General features: G+C 41.2%; 1 protein-coding gene across 1 annotated transcript in view; it reads left to right on the forward strand.

The window, feature by feature from the left end:
• Window positions 1-12,778, forward strand: part of HMCN1 (hemicentin 1) — a 291,005-nt gene that overhangs the window by 219,313 nt on the left and 58,914 nt on the right. Inside the window, exons 68-77 of the mRNA XM_063134738.1 lie at window positions 734-1,012; window positions 2,013-2,209; window positions 2,337-2,418; window positions 3,198-3,334; window positions 4,835-4,976; window positions 7,469-7,613; window positions 8,693-8,820; window positions 10,250-10,406; window positions 11,586-11,707; window positions 12,604-12,768. Coding sequence (XP_062990808.1) covers window positions 734-1,012; window positions 2,013-2,209; window positions 2,337-2,418; window positions 3,198-3,334; window positions 4,835-4,976; window positions 7,469-7,613; window positions 8,693-8,820; window positions 10,250-10,406; window positions 11,586-11,707; window positions 12,604-12,768 — 1,554 coding nt within the window. The remainder of the gene's footprint in view (window positions 1-733; window positions 1,013-2,012; window positions 2,210-2,336; window positions 2,419-3,197; window positions 3,335-4,834; window positions 4,977-7,468; window positions 7,614-8,692; window positions 8,821-10,249; window positions 10,407-11,585; window positions 11,708-12,603; window positions 12,769-12,778) is intronic.

Genomic DNA, 12,778 nt, shown 5'->3' on the forward strand with positions numbered 1-12,778 from the left:
AGGAGTTAATTTCCTAAATGTGATATGTATGTATGTATGTCTTACATTTCTCTCACTCATCTGAGCTAAACATATTATTATTATTATTATTATTATTATTATTATTATTATTATTATTTATATAGCACCATCAATGTACATGGTGCTGTACAGAGTAAAACAGTAGCCTCACAATGCCAGTATTATCTGCCTTCTCTTGAAAGTCTCTGCCTTCTTTAATCACTTTAGCCCTTGGGGGCTGGTCATTTGAACAATACCTATGTACTTCAGTGCTGAGCCAAAATAATGCTTCCTGTTTGTTCAAAAGCCTGGTTTTGGCAATTTCAGCCCTTTCTATGAACACATTTCTGTTGTTTCAGTGCTGTTCTCCTGGCACTATTTTCTCCTTTTCCTTCACAGTCCTCAGCTCACTTGTCCACATTGTTGCTGTGTGACCCGCAAGATTTTTACCATGATATCATGACATTATCTGTTTGACATGATGACGACATGGAACCTTATAAAGAAGTGTGTGTGTGTGCGTAAGTGTGTGTATGTGTGTGTGTGTGCAGTAGGAAGAGGGAGTGGAGAAGACACCTTTCAACCACCACCCTCATCCATCATTGCTTCTCGGGATTCAAACCAGTGTGTTATTTCACACTCTAGAAATAGTAGTAGCTTAATTAACTAAAGTTTTGTATTCAAAAATTTCTGTTGAGTTAATGTCACAGTTATCACCGGTGTTTCCTTGCAGTTCCACCCAGCATAGACAACGGCGGAGGAACAGAAGAAATAACTGTTGTAAAAGGAAATCCAGTCTCTTTGGTGTGTTTGGCTGATGGAACGCCAACACCGAATATGTCATGGCTTAAAGATGGCCAACCTTTAGACAGTGGCTTCCATGTGTCATTGGACAACCAAGGAATGGGTCTTCATATAGCAAAGTCAGAGGCTGATGACACAGGTAGATACACCTGTATAGCATCTAACAAAGCTGGAGAAGTCAACAAGCACTTTACTCTTAAAGTGCTAGGTAAGGATTTTAAATGCTTTTTAAAGAAAAAAATCTATAATTTAATGACCCTGGAAGCCTGGCCAATCAAAGGTTATCATAAGGTTGGCTGCTAAACTGAGTATCTAGACTGGTGAATACTTCCTATGTAATCACTTTTTGCAAATATTCCATGTGCTGGCATTAGTTGCATGGGTAGCCATCCAGGTCTCCAACTGCAGGGGATGCTTTAGGGTGGATTCCTGCATTGAGCAGGGGGCTGGACTCGATGGCCTTGTAGGCCCCTTCCAATTCGGCTATTCTATGATTCTATAAGTAGGGAGCATAGTGTGTATAAATTCCATATAAATGTATGGAATGTGAGGAAAGCTTTAGCCATAGTGGGACCTTGAGTAGACATCAAAGAACCCACACAGGGGAGAAACCATACAAATGTGTGGAGTGTGGGAAAAGCTTCAGTCGTACATTCACCCTTCCTTTAGATCAAAAAATTCACAGAGGTGAAAAACCATTTCTGTGCACGGAGTGCAGAAAAAGCTTCCATCACAAATCTAACCTTTCCAAACATAAATGTATTCCAAGAAGGCAGACACCACAGAAATGAATTTTAATACAGCTGTTTTTTATGCTTTTTATTTTTTAAAAAAACTTTGTATATTTGTTTTTAATGTTTACTGTTTTTAACTTTTGTAAACCGCCCATAGAGCTTCACCTATGGGGTGGTATATAAATGCAATAAATATATAGTAAAGCTTGATTGGTGTCTACAGCTAAGTGGCTTCCTATGAAATGTTTTCAAATGTTTGTCATGTGGTACGTCGCCATCTGCTTTCTTAAAATGCCTACTTAAAATGCCTGCAACTAGCTAGGTAGGGGATGACAGTAGCTAAGGACCAATTTTAAGGCTGAGTAGCAGTTTGGGATGTGGTTTTCTGTGTCTTCTTCCCACACCTCTCCTACAACATTTAGATACATGATTTTTAAAATTAAGTGATGGATATCTTGCAATTTCCTTCTCCAGAACCCCCTCGTATTAATGGATCAGAGCAACCTGAAGAAATCTCAATAGTGGTTAACAACCCACTAGAGCTCTTCTGTATTTCTGATGGCATTCCAACCCCCCAAATCACATGGATGAAGGATGGGCGTCCACTGCCCCAAACTGACGATATTCACATCATGAGAGGAGGAGAGGTTCTTCGAATATCCAATGCTCAAGTAACTGAAACACAATAAATGGCCAATCTCACCAAATGGTTTTACAACCATCAACAGATTTGTCTTTCATTTAATTTCATTTTGTTGGAATTTTGTTTCTAATTGAGGCTCTTTGGTTATCCTGCAGGTAGAAGACACTGGAAGATACACATGTTTGGCTTCTAGCCCTGCAGGAGATGATGACAAAGAATTTTTAGTGAGAGTACACGGTAAGGTTTATTTGGAAGAAGTGGGAGTGCTGTTTATGTGTTAGGGGCTTGGATACAAATACATGAGATGGTTTCGCTGATTCATGGTCACAATGACACTAGTGTAATCAATTACAGAGGGGGGAGCCATACAGATGAAATGAACTGTTGTAGAGATCTAGACTGAATTCAGTCCGGGACAGTGTATCCGGACAACCACTTTGCATAGACTGAAATGGCTTGAAGCTGCTGAAATGGTTGTTTGAACTGGCTCAGAAAAGAAGCATCAGATACATCTTGTACAAATCATGATCTTCATTTTGAGACCCTGGATGAGCTTGCTGAAGTTCTCTGAATTCATCTCAAAGTTCGTTCTGATTCGAATCCGTATAAGATTGTGAGCTTTTTCTTTGCTTTTCACATTAAAATCTCTGTGTGTTTTCATCAGTCGTGCACATCTTTGAAATCGTTTTCTCCCATTAATTAAGGCATGTTTGTGTGCATTTTTTCAAATCTGCACATGCTGTCGAATACAATGTTTTGATCTGCGAATCACATTGCAAGCCTGGAAACGTATGGACTTCAACTGCAGATTGCATCCAAGTCTGGTGTTTAGTCCAGAAACTGAACAGGATAAATCCTGATGAAAGATGATCTGAAACAAAATTCTCATGCATTTCTAGAATTGCTTAAAACAGGAGTAAATTACTTTGAGGCTTGCAAAATTCCATAGTGGCCAGGTTTAATAAACTTTTGACAATTTGGTTTATCAGATCCCTTGTGTCTTTTCCTCTTGGCAGTCCCTCCTAATATTGCTGGTACAAGTGATCCTCAGAATCTCAGTGTCCTGCAGAATAGGCAGATAATACTGGAATGCAACTCAGATGCAGTCCCTCCCCCTACAATCACATGGCTCAAGGATGGAGAGATTTTGCAGGTATGTTCTCTTTGTGACTTTCCCCGGAGATGCATTGATTTAAATTGGCCATATGCTTTGTGCAGCAGCTCAAACTATATGCAGGGTGGAAAATTAGGATTGCACCAGCCAGACTTGCTCCTCCTTGCCAGTAGCATATGTTTAACTTAACATTTGTGTAGGAACCCACACGATGCGTGTAGGCTGGATCCCCTGAATTTGTATAACTCTGCTTTGTCATGTGCCGATTGCATGGACAAACTTTATGCACTTTGCTTCAAGATAACATAAGAAGAGACATACTGGATCAGACCAAAGGCCTATTTAATCCAGCATTTAGTCTGCCTCTGGGAAGCCCACAAGCAGGACATGAGCACAACAGCACTCTCCTGGTCATGCTCTCCACTAACTAGCATACTGAGGCATGCTGCCTCTGATACTGGAGGAAATATATAGTGTCGTGGAAATGTGTGAATGGGCTGTTTTGTCTGTGCCCACCCTGTTTTGATGTAAGCCCTTTCTATTAGAAATTAAGTTCTATAGCAATTTGATGCAAACTGTAGCTGAAAATATATTGAGCAACACTTGCTCAACCAACAAGAAGTGTTGACACATTAGTCAGAGTGTGCACCTCCCAGCGAAGACAGGAAGAGTAGTAACCACAAAGGAACAGATGTTCCAGGATTGCAATACCCATCTACATATTGGTTTTCTAGTCTTAGAATTATCTTCACTTTGCACATGCATAAATGCCATGTCACAAGACGGTGTCAACACCAGCAGTTGGAAGGTGGAGTAAGATGTCTGCAAAGCAAGATAACAAAACAAACAAAACAGATAGAGATGTATTTCCTGTAACTATTGCAATACCCATATATGTAAGGTATTCTAGTCAGAGAAGTACTTAAACTCTGTACTTGCCTAAATGCTTTGCTTCTCATTGGTTATTGCATTGCAGAGCTGTATTATGATTGGTGAGAAAGTTCTGCCATTGTATCTGAGGAGAACTGACCCTATAAATATGTTAGCCTTTCCTGAAATTGTTGGGCAGTTCCTCAGGTTTTCTGAGACTGTCACCTTGCAGCACTGCAGGCTGCTCGTAATAAACCTTCTAAAGGGAGAGAAATTGTGTCTTGAGAGTCTGTGACCACCACTCAGTGAACCACGGGAACCCGCCCTTTCGGGTTCCACCACAATAGCCATCATGAATATTAGCTATTGATAGCCTTAACCTCCATGAGATGGTCTGAACTGAAGATACTTGAAGAAACAAGTTGCTGAAACTAACCGGGTCTGGTCAGTGCCTGAATGGGAGACCATCTGAGAACTCCCATGTAAGTTGCCTTGAATGCCATGATGGAAGAAAAGCAGGGAATACAAGTACTAAGTAATTAAATACAATTTATGTATGTACTCTTCCTCCCTATTGCCGCCAGATCCTATCCTATCCTGTGAATAGAAATGTTGCTGGTTCTGTACCTTGTTGAAAATAATTTCAGCGTGTGAAAACTCTCTTCTCAGGCGACTCCCCGAGTTCGCATCTTATCCAGTGGGAGATACCTGCAAATCAATAATGCTGACCAAAGCGATGCAGCAAACTACACCTGTGTGGCAAGTAATATTGCAGGCCAAACCAAAAGAGAGTTTGCATTGGCTGTAAATGGTAAGGAAATGAAAGAATCCTTATATAATCTTTGTACAGTGTTTCTGTGGCATATCACATAGGTGAATGCCCAGCGTATTAGAACCTCAAATAGTGTGTATAGACAGTAACCTGCTTATTTCATAGTGGAAATGTGTTCACAAAAGTTATGCCTTCTATTTTGACCATAAGTGCATCCACATATGTACTTAAAGCAACTTTGCAAGTCTCAACTTGTTCCTCTACTTGTTGAACTAGAGCTATGCAGTCAGCAGAATTGTGGTGCAATTTATCATTTCAGAGAATAAGTGAGGGATTCTAGGTCTGAATGTTTATCCATATGTAATAACTTCTCTCACACAGAAAACTCATCATCATCATCATCATCATCATCATCATCATCATTTATTTCTTACCCGCCTCTCCACTTGGATCGAGGCGGGGAACAGCAATGAATATAAAACACATTAAAACTGATTAAAAACATAGCATATATGATTAAAGCATCCTTTAAACATCCTAAAAACATTCTAAAATTTTACTGGATAGGCCTGCCAGAATAGATCAGTCTTTATTGCTTTTTTAAATTCTAAAAGACTGTCAAGTTCCTGAATCTCCTCCGGCAGGCCATTCCACATTCTGGGAGCAGCAGAAGAGAAGGTCCTCTGGGTAATACCCAGTTTTGGTTGCCTAGTTTTGGTTGACTGAAGTAGATTCTTCCCAGAGGACCTGAGTGTGTGGGGCAGATGTACGGGAGAAGGCGATCCCACAGGTAGCCTGGACCCAAACCATGTAGGGCTTTAAAGGTAATAACCAACACTTTGTACTTCACCTGGAAACTAATTGGCAGCCAGTGAAGAGATTTCAAAACTGGTGTACCTTCTGTTTGAGTGACTACTATTCTGTGTGCAGGGGATTTTTCATATGAGGAAACATTAAATATGCAATCCCGTACCTCCAGTCAGAAATGCTACTCAAGCAAGAAGGACATCATATTTCTGCTGATCATATGCCCCCGCCATGAGCTGCGAGGACACTAAACTAATGATTGTTTAAACCAAGTGTGGACAACTTGTGGCCTTCTAGATGTTTTTCCTTACAACAGCCATCAGCCCTAGCCAGTATAGGTCATGGTGAGGCATCATGGAAGTTGTAGGCTACTGAATAACTACGCCCTTTTAAGCATTCATCAGGTTAACAGCTATTTCAGGACACTCAGTTGGGAAAGGCTTAAGATACTTGTTAGAGATGCAGACCCATGTCTTAATTAAATTGTTATTTATATGCTTCTTTTCTTCTCTCAAATAAAATGTTTGTATGCAATGAATGGTGGGCACCATTTCCCTTAGAAAAGGGGTGGGCAGCTTTGGCCTGCAACTCCTATCATCCCTCACTACTAGGTCTGATGGGAATTGTAGGCCAAAACTTCTGGATCATCTTAAATTGCCCTCTTGTCCCTTAGAAGAAGACACCATACAATAGGCAAAGTTCCTGTTCAAGGGTGATACCAGTTCCTGTTCAAGGGCGATACCAGCAAAGTTCCTGTTCAAGGGCGCTCCTCCTCATCCATGTTTATTTCTCAAGGCCACAGATATCTTTATAAGGCATAAAATGTAACCAAATGAAATGCTATCAAAATACACTGGGTTTTTTGCAATTTTAATATACCCAGGAGCAGATAATTGATTGTAACTGTGAATCTTGCCCACACCCACCCAACTGAAATCTTTTTGTGTCTTTCCCAACCACCTCACCTCACCAAATCCCAAATGGCAACCCTGGCCATAAAGCAATCTTTGCAGTTAGTCCGCAGAGGGCTTCAAAATGTCATCAGATTGTTAAGCATACATCATTAATGTACACAGGCTTTCTTTGGGGCCTGATTTCTAGCTTTAGAACTCAAAGCCCCACCAAACCCTGAGAACAATTTCTATAGCACTTTCGAGATTTTAACTTGTATACACAACCACATTACATTTCCTGTTTTTCAGTTGAAGGACTGAAGAATAGTGATTGTGTAAACTATCAGAAGGGCTCAGATTTCAACCCTTTTGTGTAAGACTAGCAAAGTGTTCATGGGGACAAAGCTGTGCCCTCTTACTTGGAAGTAAGCCCATTGATCTCAGTGTGACTTTCTTCTGAGTAGACGTGTGGTGTAATTTGCTATATATTTAATATGTTGGCTGGACATCTGAAAAATACAGTTGAATAAACATTTACATAATTTTATTTCTTTTTAAGTAGCATGCCAGCACATAAATATTTGCAATCTGTAATGTATTAGATGTTCATATAAAATGTGACATGTTTTTATGTATTGTGTTAAGTATTAGATAGTCCTGGTGCCAAATTGTACAGATGGAAGCCGTCCATAGACATTGTTTTCACATTCAAGCACAAGTATTGTTGGATAACAGAAATCCCCGTGTCTAGTAGAAGGCAGGAGCTCATATTTCAAGATGTCCCTGACCAAACTGTCTGTCTGATGCTCTCTTGGATTCTCTATTATATAGTTGCTCCTACAATCAAAGATGGCCCACAGATGGTGACAGTGAATATGAATATGTCTGCTGTCTTGGAGTGTATTGCGGAAGGTATTCCAGCCCCAAGAGTTTCATGGAGAAAGGATGGAACCCTTTTCGCTGGGAATAATGCCAGGTAATGACTGATTGCCAGAACAAATGGACATTCTTCAGTACCCTCTCCAGATTTTTAATAATGTGCTTGCAGTGTTGGAGTTAAACCCACCCATTCTGAGATGGGTAAAAGAACAGGTGAATGAATTCAGAAATGTTTGGGACCAGGGTATGGGTATTGGATTGTTGAGTATGGATTAGGGATGTCAGAGAAATGAGCTTGGATTTCTATGAATCCAACCTGGAGATTCTGCAGCAGGCTGGCTTCTTTTGCGTTGCACAGAATCAAGTTGCGTCAGACACTGGAGCTGGCATGGCATGGCAATCTCAATCATCGAAACAGTCTGTGCCGGCTAGTGTCGTTGGAAGTTGTGGCCACTCCAGGTGGCTGACTCTATGGCTGCCACTCCCCCCACATGGCACGGCCATTTTAACCACCAGAGATCCCAACAGACAATATGGTAAGCCACCCCAGGGCCCTGCAAGTGGGTGGCTACCTGGGGTGGTTTATTAGTCATTGTTATCGGATTTTTCTCCCCTGACACAACATGCTAAGCCACTGTTGTTCACTTCCCATCACTAACCACGGTGGCTTAGCGTTACATGTGAACAGGCCCAGTAAGATTTCTGAGTAAACATGCTTGGGATAATTTTGCAGGAGGTTTAGTTTTTCAGGAGAATTTGTGTACCTGTTTCCTGACATACAGGTCACCTTCGCAGATCTCTGTTTGAACTCTGTAGTGATGAGGTCTCTGAATACAAAATACACATGCACAGGGCCTGTTTGTGAAGGGTATATTAACATTATTCAATGCTCGTTCCTCTAAAAGTATATCTTGCAAGCAGGAACAGGTTAGGCCTCCTACTTCCATTTTAAAAACTTTTTGACTCTGTAAGTCATGGTTCTGAAACTGAGGACCAAGTCCAAATATACAGTTTGCTTCTTTACTTTGCCTGTTTTTTAAAACATTAATTTTTTAATTGGAATAAAACTCTGCTTTAGAGTTTTATTTGGGTTAGAAGGAAGAAGGTTCTGTAAACAGAGGAACTATTGAATTGTGTGTATGTGTGTGTCTTACATCCTCTTTTGTATTGTTTTAGATATTTAGTATCAGACAAAGGATCCCTTCATATATATGCAGCACAAGTTACTGACACTGGGCGCTATCTTTGCATGGCAACCAACGTTGCTGGCACTGAGCGCAAGCGGACTGATTTCCACGTCCATGGTAAGTATGCTCTTCTGCAGATAAATGTGCCCCACAGAAGAACTGTAATGGACCCCAAGTAACATGGTTATTCTTAAAACTAAAAGATGTAACGTCATCCATCCTAGCCATGGACATTGCTTGCACGCAGAGGGATCTCTATAGAGCCCTGTTTCCTCTTCAGTGCCTGCATGCTGGGCCATTATGGGGAACAAGAGTTTGTGCACACCTGCACTCCTTTCTGAATTAGAGCTTAAATAATATGTAGCACAGGGCAGGGCCCGCTTGGAATACAGGAGGTACACACAGATTCCCCAGTTCCAACAACGCCCTTGTGTTTAGCACATCAAAGAGAGGGAGAGGAAAATGGGGTTCTGTTGAGTCCTGTGTGATCTATATCTGGGCTTTGGAGAACTCATGGGGGGTGCGCCCCGAGAAGTCACCGAGCCTTGCTCCGAGGAGTCTGCTTCAAGGAGCCAGGCCACACGAATCTTTGCTGAGCCGCTTCAAGGAGACTTTGCGAATGGCGTGGCTGGCGGAATTGTCCACTTTACAGAGGCCCCAGAAAGCGCGCTTTGCCATCTCTCCCATGCCAATCTGGGCCTTAATGGCCCTCTTACACAAGGCTACCTTTCATAAGAGGGCCTTTAAGGCCCCAGCTGGTACAGGGGGGAGGGAGAAACACACCATTTTGCCTCCATTCTAATGGCAGCAACAGCCATTGGAGTGAAGGGGGAAAATACACGATTTCCCTAGCTTTGCGGAAAGGCCGTTAAGACTCCCATTGGTGGTGGTGGTGGGAGAAACACATAATATCCCCAAGCCTGGGGAAATTGTATATTTTCTCCCTCCACTCTATAGAGGGAGAAAATATGCAATTTCCCCAACCAATGCTTTGTTTCCTCTCCCCACAATTTGCAAACAAATCATACATCGTTTTGCTCCTTACAGTATACATTTCAGTTCAAAATTACCACCACTGAAAAAAATTCAATTATATTTTTTTTCTGCTTGTGTTGATTTGTTGAACTGGGCAAATAAAAAACTCTTTTCAGTTGCAATGATCTTCATTTTATTTTAATCATCTTACCTTAGGGCTTGAAAGCAATAGATCTAAGATATATGACAGGGTCCTAACCTTTAAACGCAAGCAAGGAAAAACTGCAAGAGCATGTTGGCTTGCGGCCTGCACACTTCACAGTTTTTCTTTGTTTAATTCATTGTACAGAAATGGCCAAAAAAAAAGAAAAGAAAAAAAGAGAGAGGATGTGTGTTCCCGGTGGTCCCAGTTATCTAAATCTCTTTGTTTTTTCATCAAGTGTTCTTCTCCCATTAACGTTTTCAAAATCTGCAAATTGCCCCCATATCGTAAACATTTCCTGAATGCAGAGTGGCCTTTTCAGTTTCTTGTCAAATACTGCTGTGCTATCTTTTGTGCTTTATTTCCTAGTTCCTCCCTCTGTTGCTCCTGGGCCTATCAACATTACAGTAACTGTGAATGTCCAAACCACCTTGCCATGTGAAACCTCAGGGATTCCTAAACCAACAATAACCTGGAAGAGGAATGGGCAGCTCCTTAATGTTGATCAGAATCAGAACACATTCAGGTGACAGCTCCTATTTTCTTTGTTATCCATTGTATAGCATTATTAGGAAGCATGCTGCTTAAAAGAGAACTATAGAAGAAAGAAGAGGAAGAGGAGGAAAAGGAAGAACCTTTGCCCTGAGATGCATACAGTCTAGAATATGATATGGGGAGCTCATATTTTTCATAGGTTTTATATGGGGATTAACTGTGATTTAGCCCCAGCAACTGCAATTAATGCTTCATAAATGATCCTTGGAAGTAATCAGTCGCTATAACATCTTTGGCTTTGTTTTGTATTTCTTATTCTCATGAACCAATATATCAACAACTACCATGTCAAACTTCTTATAGTTGCTACAGCAACTTTCATTTAAAAATCTTCACTACAAAATTGCATATTTATATCTCTTCTGTGTACATACTATAAAGAATACAGGTCATCTGTTGGGCCTAAGCTATTTGCAGGTGCTTAGCTCTCCTGTGGTGCAAAGATTCCTAGCTCTGAATCCCAAACAAGCTACTCTTGCCTGGGAAGATGATGAGGGGCAAGGACTCTTCGTCAGAAATTTTGAAGGAAAGACTGGGAAGGAATGTATTGGAGATACTTGAGGAAGGATAAGCTATCCATTCTGAGAGAGAGATGCTGGACCCCTTCATAATCCAGTCAATAAATAATTTATAATGCCAATCGTGTCCAAATAATTAATCCAAACTCCAATTTGCACTCAGTCTGGGGCCCTGAGCAGAGCTAAGCCTTCCCAAGAAGCCACTGGCTCGGATATGAGGGAACATTATCATTGCTGTGCATCAGTCTCCATGTTCATGCCACAAATTGGGCCACCTTCTCACTCCCTTTTATCAGGGCTTACTAGAGGCAGGACAGATGTCTGGGAGGAGCCAGTTAGTGGTATGAAGGTGTTGAGGGCCTAATCCAGATACATTTAGAATTGGATCCAGTCTGTGGATACTTGAAATCTACAAGGAACCAGTCTCAAAATCTCTCAACTGAGAATTCCTGCTTAAAGCCATTAATCTGAACTAGAAGCTGATGCATTAAATCCCTTGCAATTTTCTGATACTACAGTAATTGAGTTTCAGTTATGAATCATATTCCCTATGATAGTAACATTAATGACTGCAGCTTCTTTCCTCAAGCACTACAAAGAACTATAACCATGCCTTCTCTCCTTCTCCCCAGACTTCTGTCTTCAGGGTCACTAGTAATAATTTCTCCCACTGTAGATGACACTGCACTCTATGAATGTATGGTATCAAATGAGGCAGGCGAGGACCGAAGAACAATTTCTCTCATTGTACAAGGTACAGTATTGTGGTCATGTCAAAATGTCTTCATTTACATTCCACATGTAAGCCCATTGGCTGTTAGGAGAGACTGGGCCTGACAGACTGCTAAGAAGTCAGCTGTTCATGTTGAGCTCTGGGCATTTCTGGGCCACCCAGCTGTACATCTTTTCCTCTCTTTTGCACAAAATAAGAAATTGCATAATTTAGTGAGTTAGCTGGTCCAAGCTATATTATATAATGTAAGAAGACAACGTACCAAACCCACCTTCCATGCATGCCCAGGGAAGGTTTGCAGATTTTCCCTTCTGGTCATAGCTCCTCATGGAGTAGTGCTTTGCACCGCCAACCTTCAGGGACGGGGCTGGGAAACAAAGCTTACAGCTAGAAAATCGAACCAAGGGAATCTCAAATTTAAATGTCCATGTATACAAAGAGATAATTATTTAGCCTTCCATGCGGTCGAAACGCCTTAACATAATTCTGCAGTCAGCTCTTGAGAAACTGTCCTATTGCAAATAGGTCACGGAGAGAAACAAGTTCTCAAGATGCAAAATAGATTTATTGACAAGAAGCCCAACACATTCCGGCCTGTCCTTTATTTTAAGACCTTGTTCAGGGGGGTAGAAGGAAGTGTCTGCAGATTTTCTTCTAACAAAAAAGATTGTCTCCTGTATTAATCTGTTGGCGACCAATAAAGGACAAGCCCAAACACCTGGGGCTTCTTGTAGATGCTTCCTGAGAACTTTTTCTTGCCTTTCTTGTGACCTGCTTCAGATGCTCTTTTCCTTCTGGTTCTTCCTACTGCGAGCAGGACTGCACCAAATGTTTCTCTATTTCACTATTCAGTTTGAAAGTAGCCCTTGTGGTAAATGATCAATGTTTTTATTTTGTTTTTCTTTCCCTTACTTTAGTGCCACCATCCTTAGCAGATGAAGTTGCAGATCTATTGGTAACCAAGTTGTCTCCAGTCGTGATCCCCTGCACTGCATCAGGCGTTCCTTTGCCCACCATCCACTGGATGAAGAATGGAATAAGACTTCTTCCTCGAGGAGATGGCTACAGAATTCTATCTTCAGGTTGTGGATT

Source organism: Elgaria multicarinata, chromosome 1 (genome assembly GCF_023053635.1).
Source record: "Elgaria multicarinata webbii isolate HBS135686 ecotype San Diego chromosome 1, rElgMul1.1.pri, whole genome shotgun sequence".
In the NCBI taxonomy this organism is placed as follows: Eukaryota; Metazoa; Chordata; class Lepidosauria; order Squamata; family Anguidae; genus Elgaria; species Elgaria multicarinata.